The sequence below is a fragment of the Camelus ferus genome, chromosome 5, assembly GCF_009834535.1.
Source record: "Camelus ferus isolate YT-003-E chromosome 5, BCGSAC_Cfer_1.0, whole genome shotgun sequence".
Classification (NCBI taxonomy): domain Eukaryota; kingdom Metazoa; phylum Chordata; class Mammalia; order Artiodactyla; family Camelidae; genus Camelus; species Camelus ferus.
This window is the reverse complement of record NC_045700.1, coordinates 42775393-42796863: the sequence shown is the minus strand read 5'-3', so window position 1 is coordinate 42796863 and position 21471 is coordinate 42775393. Positions and strand designations below refer to the sequence as shown.

Below are 21471 nucleotides of genomic sequence, written 5' to 3'. Positions count from 1 at the left end.
GGTCTTCCAGAAAGAGTCTAGAATTAAGTTGTTTCATCCAGGCAGCGTCTTTATTGAGTGGTCATTGTTTCAACTCTCATTTATTATTGATCTTTCAGGCCCACAGCAGCAGAACTTTTAAAATGCAAATTCTTCCAGAAAGCCAAGGTAACATGCTTAAAAACCCAAGTCAATCTGCTATTTTGAAATCACTATGAATTTCTGTGTATCATGTTTGATGTTAAACCGTTGGGAATATTTGTTTTGCAGAACAGAGAGTACCTGATTGAGAAGCTGCTTACAAGAACACCAGACATAGCCCAAAGAGCCAAAAAGGTAAGCGCCATGAGCCCTCCTGCCCCAGGAGGAGCTGCTCCCCGCCCAGGGAAGTGGAACCCACAGAAAAATAGGAAAAAGATTCCCACCGCTCAGGATGTATTATTTAGAGGTTATCTGATTAGTGATTACTGTGATAACTGTGTTTGCATTTGGGATGTCTCGGCTTGCTGCTGTGTGTTTGGGTGTGGAAACAATGTGAAACTCAAAGTGATCTCACTTTTCCGTTTCTTAGCTTCTCAGCTTTGCTTAAAGAAGGTCGGGGGAGGGGATTGTGTTGAGGCTTAAACACTGGAGAGGTAAAATATCTTCAAATCTTTTTTTTTTTTTTTTTTTTTTGGACTTTACCAAAGAGGAACAGTCATTTTTAATCAGTTTGAGAAAACAAAACAAAAAATAAAACTTTTGTATTTAATGGTTATTTTGAATATCTCTGTGATATAGGTTCTTCCCTTATAAAACACCCATGAGTTTTTTGTAGTCTATGCTGTGTTAATTAAATTATGTTAATAATTACTGGAAAAGCTTTCCATTCTAGATTTTAGATTTTTTTTAATCTAGCAACAAAAGTAGACACCAGAGTGTCCAAGTCAATGGCTTTCCAACAGCTTTCTTCACCTTGGTAGGTATGAGTAGGTATGTGTGAGTATATTTATTTGTGTGTTTTTCCAGAGATTTGTTTATTTATAATTACAGATTTGATTATGGTATGAAACCTAACAAAATTTAACCTCTGGTTTGGTTTCATTTAGTTTGGTTTTAAAATTATATTATTTACAATTTTTAAATATTCATGTAGTCACAGATTTAGAAAGGGGAAGATCCTTTTTCCCCCCTTTTTTACAATTCATAGTTACAGGGAAAGCTGGTATGAGTCTGAGTCATCTACTCTATAAATAAAATTGGCAAAGAAATATGCATTAGAGATTGTGTCTCATCATGACTAGGTGTAAGTAATTTGGACTGTTATCTTCCACACGTTGCCTTTTCTAAAACTTTGGGTGTGAAATGCATTTAGCTGATGCTTTAGAATTGCTGGAAGCAGATTTGGAAACAGGCTTTGGGAAATGACCTACTCTGTATGGGTATCTGAGCATCTCTCCTGGACCTGCAGAATCCTTTGGGGTGGGCTGGCTCTTGGGCTTTCGGGCTGGGTGAGGGTTGGGGGGTTGCTGGGTTTACTCTGGAGACCGGAGGCAGGGTTGGTCTCTGGGGCAGCTCTGAGGGAAGAGTGAATGTTTGGCGGTTGTCCATCAGGTGGACCTTCAGATGTCCTAAGGAGCAGCACAGAGAAGCTTTACTTTGAGGCAACAGAAAGTCGGAGTGCCCGACACAGTGCAGGGCTCCATGCAGAAGGCTGAGGGAGGTGCCCGTGGAGCTTCCCTGGGGTGTCGGAGTCCAGCATGGGGTCTTTGATCAGAGAACTAAAGTGTCAGCCCAAGATGAAGAAAGCTATTGGAAAGCCGTTGCCTTGGACTCTTGGGTGTCACTTCTGTTGCTAGAAGTCTGTCTGATCTCATCCTGTGGCTGTCCCTGAGATGGGCTTTTCCAGGCCTGCGTCCTTCCCAGAGCTCCAGCCTCACCCCACCAGCGACTCGCGCAGTGCTTCCCGACACTTGGTCTTCCCTCTCGCGCCCAGTCTCCCTGTGCTCTGCGCTTCTTGCTGAGCCTCCCCAGTCTCAGAACTCTGAGATTATTTTATATCTGAGGACTCCTCCTTTGTCTTCCCCACGTAAACCCGCTCCAGGTCCTCCCCACGTTTCCTCTGCAGCGTTTCTCAGAATGTTTTCCCCGTTTTCAACTGAACAGTTGCAGAGGATTTCTAACTCCTCTCTTCCCCCATTCCTCCTTTCTGCCCCCTTTTAGACACTAGTGCAAGATTAACTTTCTAATCATGTCACTGAATTGCTCAAAGAGAAAAAATGATCCCTCAAATTAAACATAAGCAAAAGCAAATAAATGAGAGGGAAAAAATTCCTGTCAAATAAAGACCAAGCTCCTTAGCCTCGAATTCATGGCACCGTTTCAACTTCCTGCTGTATACGGTTGACCCTTGAACAGCACGCCAACCGTCTGCGCAGTAGAACATCCAAGTGTAGTTTATAGTTGGCCCTGCGTGTGTGCGATTCTTCAAATCCACGGATTCCACGAACTGTGGATTGTGTGGTATTGTATTTACTATTGAAAAAAATCTACGTGTAAACAGATTCTTGTGGTTCAAACCTGTATTGAAGGGTCAGCTATCTTCTAAACTCCAGCCAAACTGAAACCACGTATGGTTTTCACTACATACCTCCTGCTTGCCTTTGAGATCCCGTCAGTTTGAGAAGATGAAGAATCTGTTCAGATTCTCACCTTGTCTTCTTTTTTTAAAAAGATAATTACATTATTTATTACATACTATTAATATCAGTGTGTTGTGTGTCCCAGATTTCATTTTGCATGTATCTTCAACAATAAGCAGCCAGCGTTTGGGGGAACGTTTTTCCAACCATGTCGTCGGCCTTTTAACTTGCCCCTTGATCTTAGATTGAAACCTCAGGGCTTGTTTCGTCATCCGTCCCTTCCAATGGAAAACGGCCACACATCTCAGTCACACAGAGGAGTAAAGAGAAAATATAAATTAGTTCTTTAAATGTCTTGTAGAAGTAAGTGGCCCCTAATAATGTTTTTCTGGCGCTCTGGCTGCATTAAATTGGCTATTTTCCTGTCGTAATTCTTATGTTAAACTGCACTTTGGTCATTGGCTACAGTCCACTCCTTGCCCGTAGCTTCCATGGCAGGTGCGCTGAGCAGAGCGACAGCAGTCACAGTGCATGTCTGGTGCACAAGCAGTGCCCAGGGATGTGTGCTGACTCATTGAGCACTTGCAGCGGGTGCTCTCAGAGCAGGCCATGTGAAACTCTTGTTTGCCTCTCACTCAAACCTCCAAATGGTCGGCATATACGTGTTCTTAGGATTCCCGGTAAGAGGCAAACCTCCCTCCCTCCCTGGGACCCGTGATGTTGAAAAGGGGCTGTGCTGTTCCTTATATGAAACTTCTCATTGTAAGCTTGGCCACTAGGAAGTATGTGTTATTTTAATCGCCATGTGCATTGAAAACCTTTGCGGTAGGATGACTTTGTTTGTCTTACGTTCTTGCAGTGTATAAGTAAATTTAATTTAAAAGTTGATACGGGGGAGTCTTCAGTATTATTGCGTCATTCATTCTTGGACTTGTCTCGTTGGCATCTGCGCGGCCCCTGCCTCCCTGTGTGCGGCGGCCCTCCTAGTACGTCGTCCTCTGGTTGCTTGGTGTGGCTTTGTTCCTCAGAGGCCACTCGTTGATGGTGGTCCCTTCAGTCTTATCTCCTCAGTTTGTTGTTTTTGAAACGGAAACAGGCAGTTGATTGATACACCAGTGCTGACCGTGACAACTGGGCCTGTTGACTGAGCTCTGGGCGCTAAGGCAACCATGTTGAGTTGAAATTTGTTGTCAGAAACATGGTCTCTGCTTCTCCTCCCTTGGGGTAATCAAAATTAAGGGATATTTTTCAATATGTATTTTTCTGTAACACGAATAACTCACATTTAGGACAGAGGGACTGGTACCGTAGCTGCTCTTGGGAGTCTGTGGAGCCATAATTCCACGTGGGTAGGCGGTCTTGTCTGCATCCAAATCAGCTCCTCTAAATTAGGAAAAAAGTATAAAAAAAAGTAGAAACAGACCAGTGAGAATTACCTTCTCTGGTAATTCAGTGATATAAAATGATCTTCTTGGATGTGGTAATTGCAGAAGTTAGGGATGTTTGGTTTTTTGTTTTCCTGGAGGCGCAGAGTATTTGGTCCTTTCTGGGTCCTGCTGAAAGACAGTGTCATTTAGGGATCTTCTTAATTCTCTTTTGCCCCGAGTTTTCTGTCTGTGAAGTGGAGATGTGATGAAGGGTGGTGAGAGGCTTCATGTTCCTGGACCACAGGACACGTTATAACTGCTACACAGAACCGTGCTGTGATGACCCATGAGAGCAGGGTTAGGTGCGGCCGTACAACTTCTTTCTCAACTTTTCACTTGTCCTCATGCGTGAGAGGAAAAGGCTTCCTAGCCATTACTTCTTCCCATGTGTCTTTTTAGGGGCCTGTCTCTAGCCATCTTTTGGGGTTTGAAAGCTTGACTATGTGATGTTCCATCGTTTACACTACTGGATTCGCTGGGCAGAGAAGGGTGTCAGTCATTCTGTTAGAGTCACAGGCAGACGCTCCAGGCTGTGTGCCCTCTCCGTGGGAGCATCTCAGCGTCAGAGCTGGCTGATGCCTCTGCTTCACGTCAGTGACGTGAACCTTGAGTCACCACATTCACACTCATATTTGCACACTTTCTGTGGCTAAAACCTACCAATGGCAGGACAGGGGCAAAGGGATGCCCCTGCTTAAATGCTGACTGCTTAGCCAAAATGAGTGTTGGCTGGAGAAGGGATCCGGCGGGGAAGTGTGACACACAGCTTGTCTTTTTATTATGGTGCCTGTGTTTTCATGGGAAGTAGAATCCCTGGAGGATTTTTTTGTTTGAATTTTCTTAATTATGAAATTGAGAAGTTAGAAATGGTTAGTGATTATCAGAATGAGGAATGGGATATCCTACCACTGCTACGTTTGGGTGGAACCATTGTGTCTGTGGGTCGGAATTTCTTAGGCTGTAAGATTGGTTTCATATTAAGGACCCAAGGCTGTTGGCACCCTTTGGTCCTCATGTGTGCTTAGGAATCCATAAGTAGGAATATTACAATTCACATTTATTTAATACTTGATATATATTGATAACTTGTAGTGTTTTTACTTTTTATTTTGAAATAATTTCAGACTTATAAAAAAGTTACAAAAATTTCTGTGTATGTTTTCTCTTACTCTTTCTTTGGAAATATTTCAAAGATACAGACATGATGTCCTGTATCTTTAAATGTACTTCAGTGTATATTTTCTAAAAACAAGGCTGTTCTCTTCCATAAAAGTATAGTTATCTAAGTCAGGAAATTAACAGTGACCAGTGCTATTGTTTAATTTTCAGATCTCATAAAACATTTTCCAATTTTGCCAGTTTTCTCATTAGTCGTTTGTCTGCTCGAGGCTCTAATCCAGAACCATGTAGGTGTGTTATCTGATTTTGTCTCCTTTAATCTGGAATAGTCTTTCTTTTTCTTTCACAACTGTGACACTTTTGAAGGGTACAGGAGAGTTATTTTCAAGAATGTCCCTCAGTTTGGGTTTCTCTCATATTTCACGATTAGGTTCAGTTTATGCATTTTGACAGGAATATCTCAGAAGCGATGCTGTGTTCCTCTTGGCATATCCTGCTAAGTGGCACATTGTGTTGATTTGTTCCTTCGCTGGTGATGCTAACTTCGATCACATGCCTAAGGAGGTACCTGCCGGCTTCTTCACTGTAAACACAATTACCTCTCAATAGGAGGAATTCATTAATATTACATTCCTTCTTTATATTAAACACTAAAAGGTCAAGTGAATGTACTTACTGTACTGGGTCATTAGTTCTTTTTTTGAGAAAACATTGATGCTTTGCGTCATTGTGTTTGTGCATTCATAGGATGTTAACGACAGGATTTCTCTGTGATCTCTAAGCAGTCTTGCAGACCAGGAACGCTTTGCTAGCGTGTGACATTCGGATTTAGGGGGAGGTGGAAATGGTACTGCTCCAGCTCCCACACTGGGTGTGGAAGCAGCAGTAGCTGGATCTGTGTCCTTCCTTGGGCAAGCTGCTGAACCTCTGAGCCTAGTCTGTCAGATGGAGCCAAGGACACTTACTTGATCTGCACAGGATGTCTGGTGCTCTGTTTGACTCATAGCCCATCCTCATCCAGCAATGGCTGTTGTGACTGTCATGTAAACAAGGAGAATGATCATTGCAGATGCAGGAGACCGGTATTTTAGAAGTATGTAGTGGGTCTTCACGTGCATGCAGAGCATTTAAGTTACATTTATCTCATTACGGCAGCCTTATAATAATCAATGAAGTCCTGAGTAAGAGGGCAGAGCATATGACATGTTAGATTATTAAGACTGGCTAAAAAAAAAAAAGCTCTAAGTATTTTGAGGTATGAGTGGAAAAGAGCGACCAGGGCCATAAATATCTCCCGGTTCACGCTCCTTTAATTTGCAGACCTGGAAATTGAGACCTAGGGAGCTTGGGCCCAGACCAAGGCCACGCAGCCATATAGTGACCGAGTTTGAAGCCAGCCTCCCAGTTTACTACCAGTCTCTTCTTTTAGTTGATGAAGAGGGGAAATGACTCTGAACTTCTGCAGAACTGCTTTTTTTCCTTCCTGGAACCTTGTAATTAATTTATAAGATATTGAAGGTTATATATTACCAAGAAATCAGAGAAAAAATGAAGCGATTTCAAATGCTTGGTGGGTGGACTTTAGTTCTGTTCCAAGTCTGCCCAGCAGAGGGCAGCGATGGGTTTTAATTCCGTGTGGTGGTGGAATGCAAGGGGAGCAGGAATTCTCAGCTTGATTGGAGGTCTCTGATTTGGTTGGAGTAGAAGGGTCTGAAGGATGTTAAGCCCCTGCTGAGCTCCTAGACACTGGTACTGAGCACTGGGCACCTCAGTCAGTTGGGGCATTTTTTCCCCTGGGCAGGGGGTTGAAGGGTGATGGTTTAGGTACTCCTCATTATTATCACTTTCATTTTGAATTCCATTTTCTCTTTAAACAAACCACAGTAATGTAACATTTTACATCATTCATGTCAAAAATACAAATCTTGATTTTTGAAGATATGACTGGAGAGCTTCCAGTGTTTGTAGTCAAACAGTTCTAGGTGGCAGTGGGCTGTTTCCAGAAGGTTCACTGGTTGCTGCAGTCCTCAGAGCCAGGCAGGTAGGAGGAAGGAGGGAGTCAGGGTGTTTGGTAACTGCGGAGGAGAAGTGAACAGAATTCCATGCCCGCCACCATGGATGTTAGAGGTTTAACGTGAAACACTCCTGATGATCCAGGTAGGTCCCGGGGTGCCGTGTGTCTTACTGCTTCATGTTTCCTTTCCCCTTCCCCTTGTTCAACAACAGCCGTATGTGTTGGTAATGTATCTTATTGAGGGACTCACGTGCTCAGCAGGGGGAGGGCTGTGGTGTTGAGGATGTTACTTTTCCTATTTTAGAGCTGAGAGAACAGTTGGCCAGAGGTAAAAATTATTGCTTAACTGGACAGATGTTCCCAGAGTGTAAGCTCATTGATGTTTTCCTTATTTTTTTAAAAATGTTAAATGCATTGCTCTCAGTCAGTTTAAAATGCAGTTCATTTGGTCAGAAAAGTGCTTTTGGTCACTAGGGGGTGCTATCAGAATTGTTCATTTTCTCTAAGTCTGTGGACAGGAGTGGCTTCCTGGTCTATAAAAACCCTTGCAGTGGTAGATTTCTTCCTTCCGCTCCGAGCCTGCTTTGAGGAGCTTGGCTGGTGTTTGTGCCGGGGGTGAGGACAGAGGCGAGAACAAGAGGGAAACGCGTCATAAATCACTTTCAGTTTGGTTGGTGAATTGAGTTTAAAAATGCATATATTCTGCGTAAGTGTCCTCTTTCTGGTGGCATTTGACTTAAAGGAGAAAGGATTCACTCTGGAAATTGTGATTTGCTAATCCCAGCGGCCCCATTTAGGGGAAATGTCTGTATTTTCAGATTGAGGTCTCTTTTAAAGACACCAACTGCTTAAGAGAGCGTTTTAAACTTTTACAGATCTTGGAGCTCCACTTTTGGAAATTTAAAAATAATGACATACATTCTGAAAACATTGTGAGAGGTACTGTTTGTGCAGCTTAATTTTGGAGAACTGATTCTTTTCTGTTACTGGAAATGAATAGGCAGAATCAGTGGCCTTATTTCATGTTCAGTTGAAATTTTGAGGCTTATGTGTTCAAATGCATTATGTGCTTCATTTTTGCCTCTGGGAAATTTGCTAACTTTTCACAAAGCTTGTGTGCATCAGCTAACTTTCTGTAACTTAATCGGCATGCATGTGCCAGGAGAGGGGTCCTGACTGCCTGCTCATCCAGTGTTCACTGAACATCACTGATGACATACAAGGTGCTGACTACTTAAAGCGATTTGCTTTTATTCACCTTTATAGCTCACTCTAATACTAGTCTACCATTTCTTTTAAAAGTAGATAAACCATGAAGAATGGAAGGGAATTTGGCTATGGTTGCAGAAAAACTTGTATAAAAAGTTAGGTCTCTTTTTGATCTTTTCCAAAGTCTAATGTGATTGTTCCTTCTCCCTGGTTTAAAGCCATTCAGTGGATTTTTGTCAATTACAGGGTGAATTTCATATTTCTGACACTGATAGATTAAGGTCCACGTCACATGTAGAGTAGGGACCAGGCAAGGCTTCCACGATCTGTTTGGACCACTTCTCCAGCCTTTCCTTCACCCACTCACCACCTCACCCTTGATACACACTCTTGCAGAATTTAATGGGAAGCTTAGAAAATCCTATATCAAAGTGTAACCTTAACTGGGCCTCTTGAATTTAAATTTGTTTTTAAACTCCTGAATTTGAAAGTAAAAAGAAATTTTAAAAGAATCCTCTGGACTGTTTTCTAAACCGTAGAGCCACACATCTCTAGTAAAGTCGATCAAGTTTGATTAAGACGAAATAAGGAGAGCCCTCCACCCCCTGGTTTAAAGCCATTCTACTGATTCTACTTTCCTACCAGCACACTCCTGAAATCCCATGTGTATTTTCCATGAAGGTGCATGTACTGGTCCCTCTGTTTAGGCTTCTCCCTGAATTTGCATCTTTCCAAATCTAGCATCTCTTCTGTGGCGTTTTCTCATACCATTCCCCACCCCACTGCCCAACTGCCTGCACTTAGCATCATTTATAGTTTATTTCCTCACACTCTTGCCTTCTATATCAGACTGTGAGTTCCAGATTATTCCTTGTGTCCCCAGTACCCAGCACAGTATCTTGGTCAATCAATAAATGTTTCTGGAATTGAAGTTCAGCAAGCAAGATTGCAAGGTTATGATGACAGCCTTTAAGGGAGTTGATGTGAGCAGAGGCAAAGCAAATCTGCTTTGGGTTTTAAAGGAGAATCATTAAGATGTTTTTCAGTTGGCTCTGTACTCTTTTATCTCAAGTCTGAGACTCAGATTTTCTGATCTGAAGTTTGAAATCCTTTGTTATCTCCGGCTTGCTAAGAGTCTTGGGCAAGCCAATTAATTTTAATTCACCTTTGCCAACTTATCATAAAATAGAATGGTTAGATTTTATTGTCGAACAGCTGTGCATTATCCACTCTGGATTATTTGACAGCAAACATTTAGTCCCTAGCACCCAGCATGTTCTATATTGTCATTTTCTTCTCGCAACCAGTATGCTTATAAGTTTTCCTGTTACCTGAAGCCACATCTAGTTAGGAAGATATTTCAAAACTAGATTTAAATGGGTTTTTAGTACTCTCTAATGTCGGATTACCTGTAACCTATCCTTCATTTAGAGGAAATAATTTAAACTTAACCCTTATATCATGATCCTCTAAGTCTTTAAAATGAGTATGATATTTTGGAGAAGGGAAAGTGAAAGAGACAGAAAGTAATGGAACTTTTGCACATCATTCAGAAAGGAAGAACTCCATGCTAGTGGAAGGAAGGTGAACATTTTGCCCTTTCCCCTGGAACCTCTTGCTAGTTGTGGTCATGCGCTGGGGCCAGCAGAGGGCGTGGTGCACATGCTTAAAGAATCCTGAGTTGGGTTGGAGGGCTCTGCTTATTTCGTCTTAATCAAATTTGATCGACTTTACTAGAGATGTGTGGCTCTACGGTTTAGAAAACAGTCCAGAAGATTTTTTAAAAATTTCTTTTTACTTTGAAATTCAGTAGTTTTAAAACAAATTTAAATTCAGGAGGCCCAGTTAAGGTTACACTTTGATATAGGATTTTCTAAACTTCCCATTAAATTATTCTCACAAACTCAAATACTGATTTAGAGGGGTGTATAGTAACTTTTTATTTTTTTCTCACATACAGACATAAAGGAAAGGAACCCTTATATAACATACAAAGCAATAATAGAGCTTAAAGATTCAAACAGCCTTTGATTTAACCCAGATTTAAAAGGCCATTTGAAATTGTGGGTTGTTATACAACCAGCTTGTTGGCTGATTATAATTCAATTGGGGAGGAACTAGGAAGGTCCAGTTTTATCAAGACTGGAAGGACCCCTTAGGGGATAAGGACAATGTACTGATCGGTGGGCTTTCTCTGTGGTTTTATGGAAAGCAGAAGGAGGTAGAGGAAGGAGAGAAAGGAAGAGGGAAATAGAGAAACCAAGCCTAAAAAGAGACGGAACAGGCCTCGGCAGGATGCACTTGATCAGGAGGCTGGGATCCACCGAAGTCGGTGATTGAAAGTTAAGACCAGGCTTGGGCTCTTCATACAGGCCCCAGCCAGACCCTGCTCTACCACTCGCTCACTGCGTGGCCTTGAGCATCATTGGAACCCCCTGTGCCTCATGTGTGACATACAGACTGTTCGGGGGCTTCTCATCGATCTCCGGTGAAAACCAGACTCCCTGACCGAGCCTCCAGTGCTCGGCATGGTCTATTCCCTTACCACCCTGAGGTGGCTTCTCTCGCTCTCTCCACCCCCGGTTCCCTGGGCGTCCACCGGCCCAAGGCTTTTTGCAGGTGATGCTTCCCCTGTGTTGGAAAGGGTCAGCCCCCTCCATCCTCAGCAGACTTCAGTTTCAGCTCAGTCATTTCTGCAGAAAACAAAATTGGAATCATACTGTATTTATTGCTCTACGATCTACCCATATTTTCATTTAAGATACCTGTGGATGTTTTTTGTGTCAACAGACATAGATTTACTGAATCATTTTTAATGGCTGCATAATAACTATGGCAAGGATGACCACAATTAATAATCAGTTTTTTCTTTGTGGACACTTAAGATTATTTCCAGTTTTTTTTTTTACCCATGCTGGAGTGAATGTCACTGTGCATGCATTACTGCATGCAGTGTTGCCTGTTTTGTTAGGATGCGTTCCTAGGAGTAGAATTGTTCGGTCTAGCTTGGTCAGAGAGTAGATGCCTTGTCATTACTGACATCCCTTGGCTTAACTGATGTCTAAAATGGGAGGCGTCTTATTTCACATCTTACCCAGACTCTCAGATCTCTCATCTGTAACGTATTACTTACATGCACACGTGCACACACACACACACACACACACACACAGATGCACACCTGCTTAGTCCAGTGCCTAACATATGATATTTAATATTTTTATTTATTTTTGGTATTGAAATATTTTCCAAGTATATTTATTTTATTTCATTTTCTTGGGTCTGTAGTAAACCATTTTGTAGAGAGCATTACAGGACCTCTGGCAGTTCTGCAACCTTGAGACTTTCAGTAACTTGAGGAGAGATTAGAATGCACCATGTACTAAAAGTGGGTCGACAGAGAGCCTATTACGGAGGTCGCAGCTTGGGGTCCTAACGTGTTAGGGCCACTAAGGGTAGTTCAGATAGAGAGCTGTTGGTGGTGGAAGGTATGGTGAGCCCTGCTCTTCTGCAGCCTGTTCTGAGATGAATTATTTTCACTGTGGGAATGAGGCTGAGTGTACAGTGTTATGAGGTGTTTTTACCCATTATTCTGTCACTGAGATCTTTTCTGTCCAGAACAAACAAACGATAAAATAGCTGCCAGCCTGTGAGTAACAATCAAACCATTTTCACCATCCTTTGATTTATGGTTTGAGAGGGCTCATTATGAGGAACTATACTCAATATCTTGTAGTAACCTATTATGAAAATGAATCTATGTACTATATGGATGACTGAAACATTATGCTGTACACCAGAAATTGACACAACATTGTAAACTGATTATACGTCAATTAAAAAAAAAAAAGAGAGATCTGATGTCTGCCGTTTGTGCTGCACCAGGTGGTGGCCATACCCAGTATCTACAGGTAAAGGAAGGTACCGCCCAGTTTGGATACTGGGCTTTCCCTCTTTTTCCCCCTTTTGTTATACACCAGTGTCCTGGTTCGGATCCCCTACAAGCTTAACTGGTGATAGCTTTTAAAATTGTAAACCCCAATTCTCCCCTCTGGAATCATTGCATAACATATTAAAAAAAAAAATGTATAGCCTTGAGTTTACACCCTCACTGCCCCTTGGCTTGCTCTGAGACTTGGAGGAGTCACCCAGCGGCTCTGAGCCTCCATTTCCTCACCTTCCCAACCTCCAAGAGTTTTTGCGAAGTTTAAACGTGACAGTTTATATTAACTGCTTATGCAGCGTCTGTAACATCACAGGGATTCATCAGTGCCTTTTCCTGTCTCCCTACCCTCACTGTGCATCAGGGAACGCTGTGTAAGGAAGGAGGGTGTGTTATACAAGTGAGCAGGAGGAAGAATTTAAATGTCATGTGAGGACTGTCTTTTCTTTTTCTCAAGGAAATTAAAGGCTAAGGTTAGTGAACCTCATCCCTGTCTCTCCTCCTTTCTTCCGGTCTCCGTGGAGCCCCAGCCGCTCACCCTTCTTCTGCAAATAAAACCGTTCGTCCTCCTTCTTCTGCCAACACACACAGTCCTACTAGTTTCCTCGAGAACTTCAAATTACTGCCGTTTGTTTAGAACTCTATTATTTATTTCTGTTTTAATTAAAATTCCTGTTTCTTTTCTTATTTATGCATACTTAAGTTACAATCGGAAAGTTTCCTTATTTAATGTATTTATTTTAACAGTGATGGTCAATTTGTCCGCTAGGACAGAGTAAATGTTTTGTGGAACACATACCTCTAGCCCTTCCCCGACTGATGTTTTCTGTATTCTGATGTGATTTCTGTGGGATCCTCCTGCTTTTCTCTGATTTGCCACCTCAAGAGATGTTCTCCTGTCCTTTTTCCATACAGAAGCTTCATTCCTAGTTGTTCTGCAACTTACTGTGCAAATACCCAGGCCCCCTAACCAAAGATTCGCATTCAGTAGGTCTGAGGCCAGGACCCAGGACTCTGCATTTTTGATAAGCAGGTCAGTTGACAGTTATGCAAGTGATTTGAGACAGACCTTCTGGTCTGTCTCCAGGTTTGGAAGGAAATTATGCTGCTCAGCCCATTTTACAAAAAATTTCTTATCAGCCCTGCTGAGTAATTGAATAGGCTTTACTGAAATGCCTGTTATTTCACCTACTGCTTTTCTCCCCTTGCCCACCAGCCTATGGGCAATGCCGGTCCCACCTCTCTGTCATTTACACCGTGAACCCCACTGAGCAGCCCCTCCTCAGTGTTGCATGTAGGATCCGTCTTATCTGTGTTCCATCACTTGCTGGCTAGGCTGTGCCGTTTGAAGTAGAGCTGTAGCATCTTCTGAAATCATGGCTTCTTGCGGTGTTGTTCATCGATCTTATATTCACTATTACAGTGGGCATATCTGTCTTCAGAGTGCTCTGATTTTACTAGTGTTACTAATATAGGCACTTGTTTCTACCATCCTCATAATGCTCATCTCTTTGGTGCACAGTATAGGAAGGTATGTGGCAGTCTAACACGCAGAGGTGGCGAGATGGATTATGAGCCTTTGGCATACACCCTCATGCAGACTGGGCGATAAAGTGTTGTGGAGAGTTTATATTTGGGCAATGAAGAGAGAGTCAGGAAACGGCTTTGTGCTTATGTTATAGGAGAGTTTCTAATCATGGAAACTGTCCGAAGGTTAAACAGACTGGAATTAAAATCATGAAGGACCTTCAGGACTGGAAGAGACCCTGGCTGTCATTCAGCCAGAGCTTCCCCACCAGTGGCCAGAGCACACTGGTGGACTGCGAGTAGTGGGTCACCAATGAACCACGACAGTGATCCCGCCATCCCTTCGGGCTGTGGAGCAGGGCTGGTGTTGGCTGGCGTTCTGGGGCCCAGCTGCTGTAAATCAACTTAGCAGGTTATCCCATGTGCTGTATAAATATTGCTATTTTCTGTATGTGTCATTAGATGTACAAGTTTGTGAAATAATTATCCAAACCACTGTGTATTAAAATTCTGTGAACCACCAAAAAGAAAACAAACTCATCTGGAAGTTAACAGTTTTGAATATAGGAGATTTTGAGAAAGCTTAGGAGTTCGGAGTTCAGTTGGAAAACTGCTGGTCTGAACCTGTCCTCCTGGTGTGGAGACCAGATACTGAGCTTTATGGAGATTAAATGGATTTTCAGTGACCAAGACCTGGATCACTGCTTTCGGCTCCTGGTTCAGTGCTATTTATCAAGTTTTGGGCTCACTGAAGCCAGCTGACAAAAGTAAGAAGAATTAGTAGATTGTAACTGCCTTGAAGAGCAGAGACCATCTTATTTGGCCATCTTAAGTGCTTTCCATGTTCTCTGAAAATAGGTGCATAGTAGATGTTGGCCAAATGAATGAATGTGATGGAATTTATTTTTTTCTCTACTGGGAAGTTGGGCCAGATGTCTTTCAACCCTCCTGCAATAAAGATTCAGCGAAGTTCTTACTTCTTTCGAGTGTCTGGCGGATAGAGGGCAGGTTTTTTCCTCCCTCTGTTGTAACTGAGCTTAGGGAAAGCTCTTACAGTACATGTCACACTTGAACTCCCGGGAGCCTTGGGAAGTACAGAAGGATTTGAAAGTGGAATTCAGATAGACATTGAAAACTGCTCCTTGAATTTATAAAAAGAAATTTGCTCATTTTTCAGAATGTATTTTTCTTGTTTTAGAGTATATTTTCCCCTCATAGTGTACATGTGAGAAATAAAGTAAGTTGAATATCCCAGTAATGGGATCCTGCCTTAAACATAGATCATATTACATTTCTGGGCTCATAGAAACTTGTATAAGGATCCAGGAAAGAAAAAAAAAAAAAAGAAACACTTGGAGGCCGAATGGTAAATGAGGTGTTACCTGTAAGGGAACATGCCCACATCCGCTCTGTAGCAACAAGGGATGAGAGCTGTGTATGACCTGTTGTTTAGCTCACACACTGATGTTTAATTTAATTATTTTTAAGTCTAGCAATTAAAGGTTGAGCCTGAGACTCCTGAATGTAGCAGATCTTATCATCCTGAGACTTGAAAGATGGCTGAGATGTGGATGGTGCCCCTTGGCTTCTGGCAGAAGCAAACACATATTCTTTGAAGGAACACTTTCCTCTAAATATAAATAAAACATTAAAAATAAACAACTAATTTAGGTACTATCCATGCCCCTCCCTAAGAAATTAGACATTGGAATCACCTGTATTATGCATTCTATAAAAAAATCACATATGAAATTGTTTAAAGAAACAAGACTCATAAAAAATGAATAATGAAATATCAAAAGTGACCAGCAGATTTGAAAAAGAAACAGCTTTTAATAATGAAACTGTTAAAGTAAGAAAAATAACAAACAAACAAAACCCATCAATGGAAGGTCTTAGATGAAAAGATATTTGATGATTGGCAAATGGAAGAAACTACCAAGAAGGCAACAGAGAGGGACAGGAAGATGAAGATGATCAGACAGAGAGAGAGTGAGAAACTGTGACGTGAATCCAGTCATAGCCTTATAGGAACATGGTAGAGAAAAACAGAAGAGGTGATATTTTAATAATTTTCCTGGAGCTATGAAAGATAATAGTCCTCAGAAACAGATAAAAGTATTATGAACCATAAAGATAAATAAAAAGAAATCTGCACTTTTGTATTTTGAAGTAAGATTGCAGAACATCAGAGATAAAAAGGAAGATCTAAAAATGAGCTAGAGAGGTAGAACAGATCACAGGAAGGGAATGATAGCCAGGCTGACAGCACGCATCTCAGTAGCAACGATCAAAGCCTGAAGACAGAAGAAGCAGTTAATATTTTCAGTGTTCTGAGAGAAAATTAAAATTTCATAGGCTGAGAATGAAATAAAGATATTTTAAAATTAACAAAAAATTGAGAAAATTTGTACTCAATGAACCTATGTTAAAGGAACCTGCAGGATTAAGAAAAGTGAAAATTAACAAGCTAAGCATTTAAATTGAATTTAAAAAGGAACAATGTGAATCTGAAAAAAATGGAAGGTTTTATAAGAGATGAGCAAAAATTAGTGAAATCTGAAACAATACAGAAGACATCACAAATAAAATACAGTTTCAGCAGAGATTAAATAATAATACTATGAATTACTATATGTCATATATTTAAAGGAAATGGGTAAATTCTAAGAAAAGTGTAACATCAAAATTAAGGCAAGAAAAATAATATTGAGTAGTCCTATAGGTTAACAGACAGAACAGGATATTATTTATTATTGCTAGTATCTTATTAAATAAGTCTAACAAAAGGTCTATAAGAATTTTAGGTAGAAAAACTATAAAGCTTATTGGAAGATTTTAAAGAAAACCTAACAAATGGACAAGAAAACCATGCGTATCAATAAGAAAACTCAGTCTAATGAGAAAGTCAGTTATCCTCAGGTTGATTGATGGGAGAGTCAGTGCTGTTCCAAGTCAGATTTTCTACAAAGATTTGTGAGAAGCTCAACTAGCTAATTACAAAATTTATTAGAAGAACAAAAGCTCAAGAATATACAGTGTAGCTCGATAAGACATTGTGATATTGGGGATAGACAAATGATCAATGCAATAAAATAAAGAACCCAGAAACAGACTCTATAAATGACAGAGACGTACTGAAGCTCTGAATGGAAAGAGGGAATAATTCAGCTAATAATTCTGAGATAAGATGTGCATCCCTGTGGGAAACAGTTCTTTTTCTACGCAAACATGTAACTTCATTCCAGACTAACTAGACGTTTAATGTAAAGGCAAAAAGTTAAAACTTTTAGGAAAAGAAAACATATTTCTTTGGAGCAGGGAAGGTTTTCTTAAAATTCAAAAAGTCTATCCATAAGAGACTGTTAAAGTCACCTGCATTAAAATTGAGGACAACTCCATCAACAGATGAATGTCTAGAGATGTGGAATATATATACACACACACAATGGAGTATTTCCCAGATGAGGAAACGGAGAAACACAAATAGCCCAGAAACAAAACATAAGATGCTCAACATCATTTGTATTCAACAGAATGTAAACTAGAAAAACAAGATACCATTTTATCTCTATTAGATCAGCAACGATTAAGAAGCCTGGTAATTCCATAGTTGGTTGCACTTTATAAATAGCTGGTGGGAGGGGAAAGTAGTACCACCAATTTGGAAGAGAATGTGGCACCTTCTTACAAAAGGGGTTTCTGTGCCCTATAGCCAAGCAATTCTACATTTAGAAAATTCTATATCCAGAAAACCTTTTGCACACCCTTGCCAGGAGACATTTATGAGAATGCTCAGAACAGCTGCGCTCGTGACTGTGAACACAAGAAAGTGACGCAGATATCTTTACATAGGAGAATGAATAAATGTTGTCTACCCACACATCAGAATATAATATAGCAGAGAAAATGAACAGCTAAGTCTCAGAAATTTAATACTGAGTGACAGTAAGCAGACTGCAGAAGACTAGGCAGAATGATACCATTTTCATAAAACTCAAAATAAGCAAAACTAAATGATACAATATTTAGAGATATGTATTTGAAATACTACTATTTTTAATAAGAGGTAAATGACGAGAAATTTTGTGGTAGTGACCAGGACTGGAACAGAGGAGGAGCATGTGTGTTGTCAATGCAGCGGTATTTTGAGTTGGATATTATTATTATGCTTTCTAACTTACATACATGACATGTATGTTCTTTCATATGTATCAAAGTTCTTATAACAACAGTAGAAAGAGCCAGACTGCCTCGGTTCCAGTTATGGCCCCTATGTGCACTAAAGGTTCAACAATGGACAAGTTACTTAACCTCTTCAAAGCTCAGTTTCCATATCTGGAAACTGGGGTGCTAGTACCTACATCATTCAATTGTTGTGATTATTAAATGGGCCCCCACAAGATTTAAGTTAGTGCCTAATCCAGGGTAAGCATGCAGTATATTTAGTGTATATTTCATTATCTTTTTCTTAAAACCTGATGTGTGATGCTGAGTTCTTCACCTAAAATTAAAGTGGATGGTGCTCCCACAGAGCGTGCACTTCTGTTCTGATCGTACGTTAGAAATGAGATATTCACACTATGCATTTAAATTTGCAGAAATAGTACATATTGGTTTATTCAGAAGGGTTAATGAGTTTAGTAGAGATTTTTTGCCTCTTGACAGACCAAAGAAGAGGTCTTCTGGAGGTAGGAGCAACTTTTATGCCCTTTAAGTCTTTTAAATTCTGGAATGCTAGCGAAATTGCTCCTTCATTTCTTGCATGCAGCTAGGGAACATTGGAGAAAGGCACTCTTCCCAAAGTGGGTCACAGGTTGCCACACCATAGGGTCAAGACATCCCCAAACAGACATCCCATTGTGCTCTTAACTCAGAAGTAATCACATTTAACTTCAGAGATTGTGAATAGGGCCCAGTAACCGTAGAAGACATTTTAGAAAGTGCAATACCAAAGGATAATTTAAGGTGACATGTATATTCTTCAGTGAGCAAGGTTTTGCCAGGGTTGTTGAAACAGCTGTATTAGAATTAGAAAGAGAACATTTAAAATTTGGCTGGTTTGAAAATGTTTTGACTGCACACACTGGGGAGCAGGGGAGCAAAACTGGATTCGTCAAGAGTGGCATTATTAGTGTGAGAGTAGGAGCCACTATAAAGTGAGGGATTCTTAAGCCTGTTACTCAGAGCTTAGGAAAGTATAAAAAATGTTTATGGTGTGGTCACAGGACATATCACCATGAACAGTGTTATAGTAGCTGTTACCACTTGGTGGATTAATAAGGAATGTGAAAATGTGTCAAATTCCCAGTAATGTCTCAGAGTTTGGATTATATCCACATATATTTTCATTTTACTATTCAGTGTAACCATGAGGCAAAGAAAAGGCCAGATATTTCACAGGACAATCTGTGTGTTACAAGGGTGAATGTACACAGATGTAAAGTGATTTTTTTATTAAAGGTGAAGTAGCGAGTCGGTGAGTCCAGATTTCCTTTATTTTATGGCAACTCCCTGACGAGAAATGTTTGAGCTAAGCCCGCATTTCAGTGCTTTACAGAGGCTGACAGGGATGGTGCGTGCAGTGCACGCAGTGTAATTATCCTGGTGTCTTTCAGGAGAGATGCTTTCTTCATTCAAACAGACAAGTAGGTGAGGTACTCATTATTCTGGAAGGCTCCAGATTCCTAAAACCTTTCAAAAGATTTTCCTGTAGCAGGTCAAGTCCAAGACGGATGGGTTTTTAAAAGATCGATTCATCATGTTGTATAGTTATTCACCTGGGAATTACAATCAGAAAAAAAAAAAGTTTAACACAACATTGTAAATCAACTATACTTCAATTAAAAAAAAAAAAAGAAAAAAAGCAAAGTTTATAATATTTGAGAATAAGACCTGAGGATAAAAACCACAGTCACTTCTGATTTTCAGTTTCATAGCCCTGAAGTTCGCTAATGATTATTTGAAAGTATTTTGTTGTTAATTTTACTGTTAATGCTAAATAGATGTTTATGGTAAAATAATCAACTGAGATAATTTTTTACATTTAAAGCCGTGTCATAAGAAACAGTGGCGTACTCCAGGTGACTCATCTGTTGTAAAAATAGCAGATCATCAAAAGACAATCCTTTTAGTTTTTTTGAGTGAGTTTTAGATTATGTATTCCAGGTAATTCTGGATTATAGTTTAAGCTTCAACCTAGGTGCAACTTAATCTGGGATATAGTCTGTTCTTTTCAATTTTGGCTCTAACATACATGTACATCAATAGGAGAGGAAGTGCTGATAACAATAACTGTAACAAGGATAATGACAAAATCGCTGATCTTTGTTGGGCTTAAACTAGGCAAATACTGTGCTTGGTGCTTGTCTGCCATTTTCTCATTTTCTCATTGAATCGTTACGGAATCCTTGTAAGGCAGGAACTGTTTTATCTCCATACTGCAGATGAGGACACTGAGGTGCCTAGGATGTAGGGAATTTAGCTGGAGTCTCACAGCTGGTAAGTGTTAGAGTGGAGGTTTGTACAGAGGCAACCTGATGCTAAAGCTGATGTTTAAAACTAGCATGCAGTCCTGCCTCCACACTGAGTATTGTTACTTTAAAAATGTATTGGAGTCTTGATATCTTACTGTTTTCAACGTCTGTGCAGTAGGACTGCAAGGCAGGAGGGCCTTAAATGGAACCGTCATCGTTCTTTAAAGGAAGGCGCAATTCTTATCTTGAATTTCAGTGCTCAAGTGAGGTTCTGGAATAAACATAGCCCTTGCATAGGACACAGCCGATTTCATTTCTCCCAGAATTGGAGTCATTACTCATGCGAAGTCTTGCCCTACTGGTTATAAAGCCTGCAAACCCTGGGTTTAAAAATCTCAATTAATGTGTGCATCTCTACACAGTCTTTCTAAGACATGATTGGTATTTTCTGTAGATGTAATAGATGGTGTTTGCTTACTTAAAACTTTGTCTTTAATTTGCCAGATTTTACAGCTGCACCCTCTCAGCCAAGAGTTGCATTTGAAATCGATTTACAAGCCCAGATTCCCTTTCTCAAGACCTTTTATTTCTATGCCAATTAGCTAACATCGTATTGTGGGGATGTCCTGAAATAAATCCCCTGAAGCAAGGCAGCCACCTGCCTTTCAGAGGTCTGATCTGCTGACTTCCCTTATTTTATAAAATGACTTCAAGGTACCTGCATGGGCCGGGGCTGGTTTGCAGTTGGTTGACTCGTTAATTTATGCTGTCACTAATAGGTCACAGGTCGTATTTTGTTCCTGGAGAGTATCAGGTCAGAGGAGAGCACAGGAAGCTGTGAAGTTCAGCAGGATGAGTAGGTTAGACTGAGTTCTCGTTCATTCTCATATTAATGAGTTTTCTGGCAGTAACTAGAAGTTATAATGAAGAAGCCACTTTGAAAATCCAGCCTGCCTACCGCTGCCAGAATCACCTTTTTGAAATTGTTTTTCACGTGTTGTTTATCTGCCCAATATGAACATACAGTCTTAGTTTTCACTTGTTTTTAACTCAAAAAGGCAACATAATACACAGTTCTTTGTCTTGGGATTTTTCATTGAATGTATTTCTATATCAGTACATAACTTCCCATTCTTTTGTATTGCTACCTAATATT

General features: G+C 40.5%; 1 protein-coding gene across 2 annotated transcripts in view; it reads left to right on the top strand.

Moving 5' to 3' along the window:
• Nucleotides 1–21471, top strand: part of STK39 (serine/threonine kinase 39) — a 252120-nt gene that overhangs the window by 105271 nt on the left and 125378 nt on the right. For both annotated transcript variants that reach the window (XM_032479619.1, XM_032479620.1), the window contains exons 9-10: nt 99–147; nt 250–315. In XM_032479619.1, coding sequence (XP_032335510.1) covers nt 99–147; nt 250–315 — 115 coding nt within the window. The remainder of the gene's footprint in view (nt 1–98; nt 148–249; nt 316–21471) is intronic.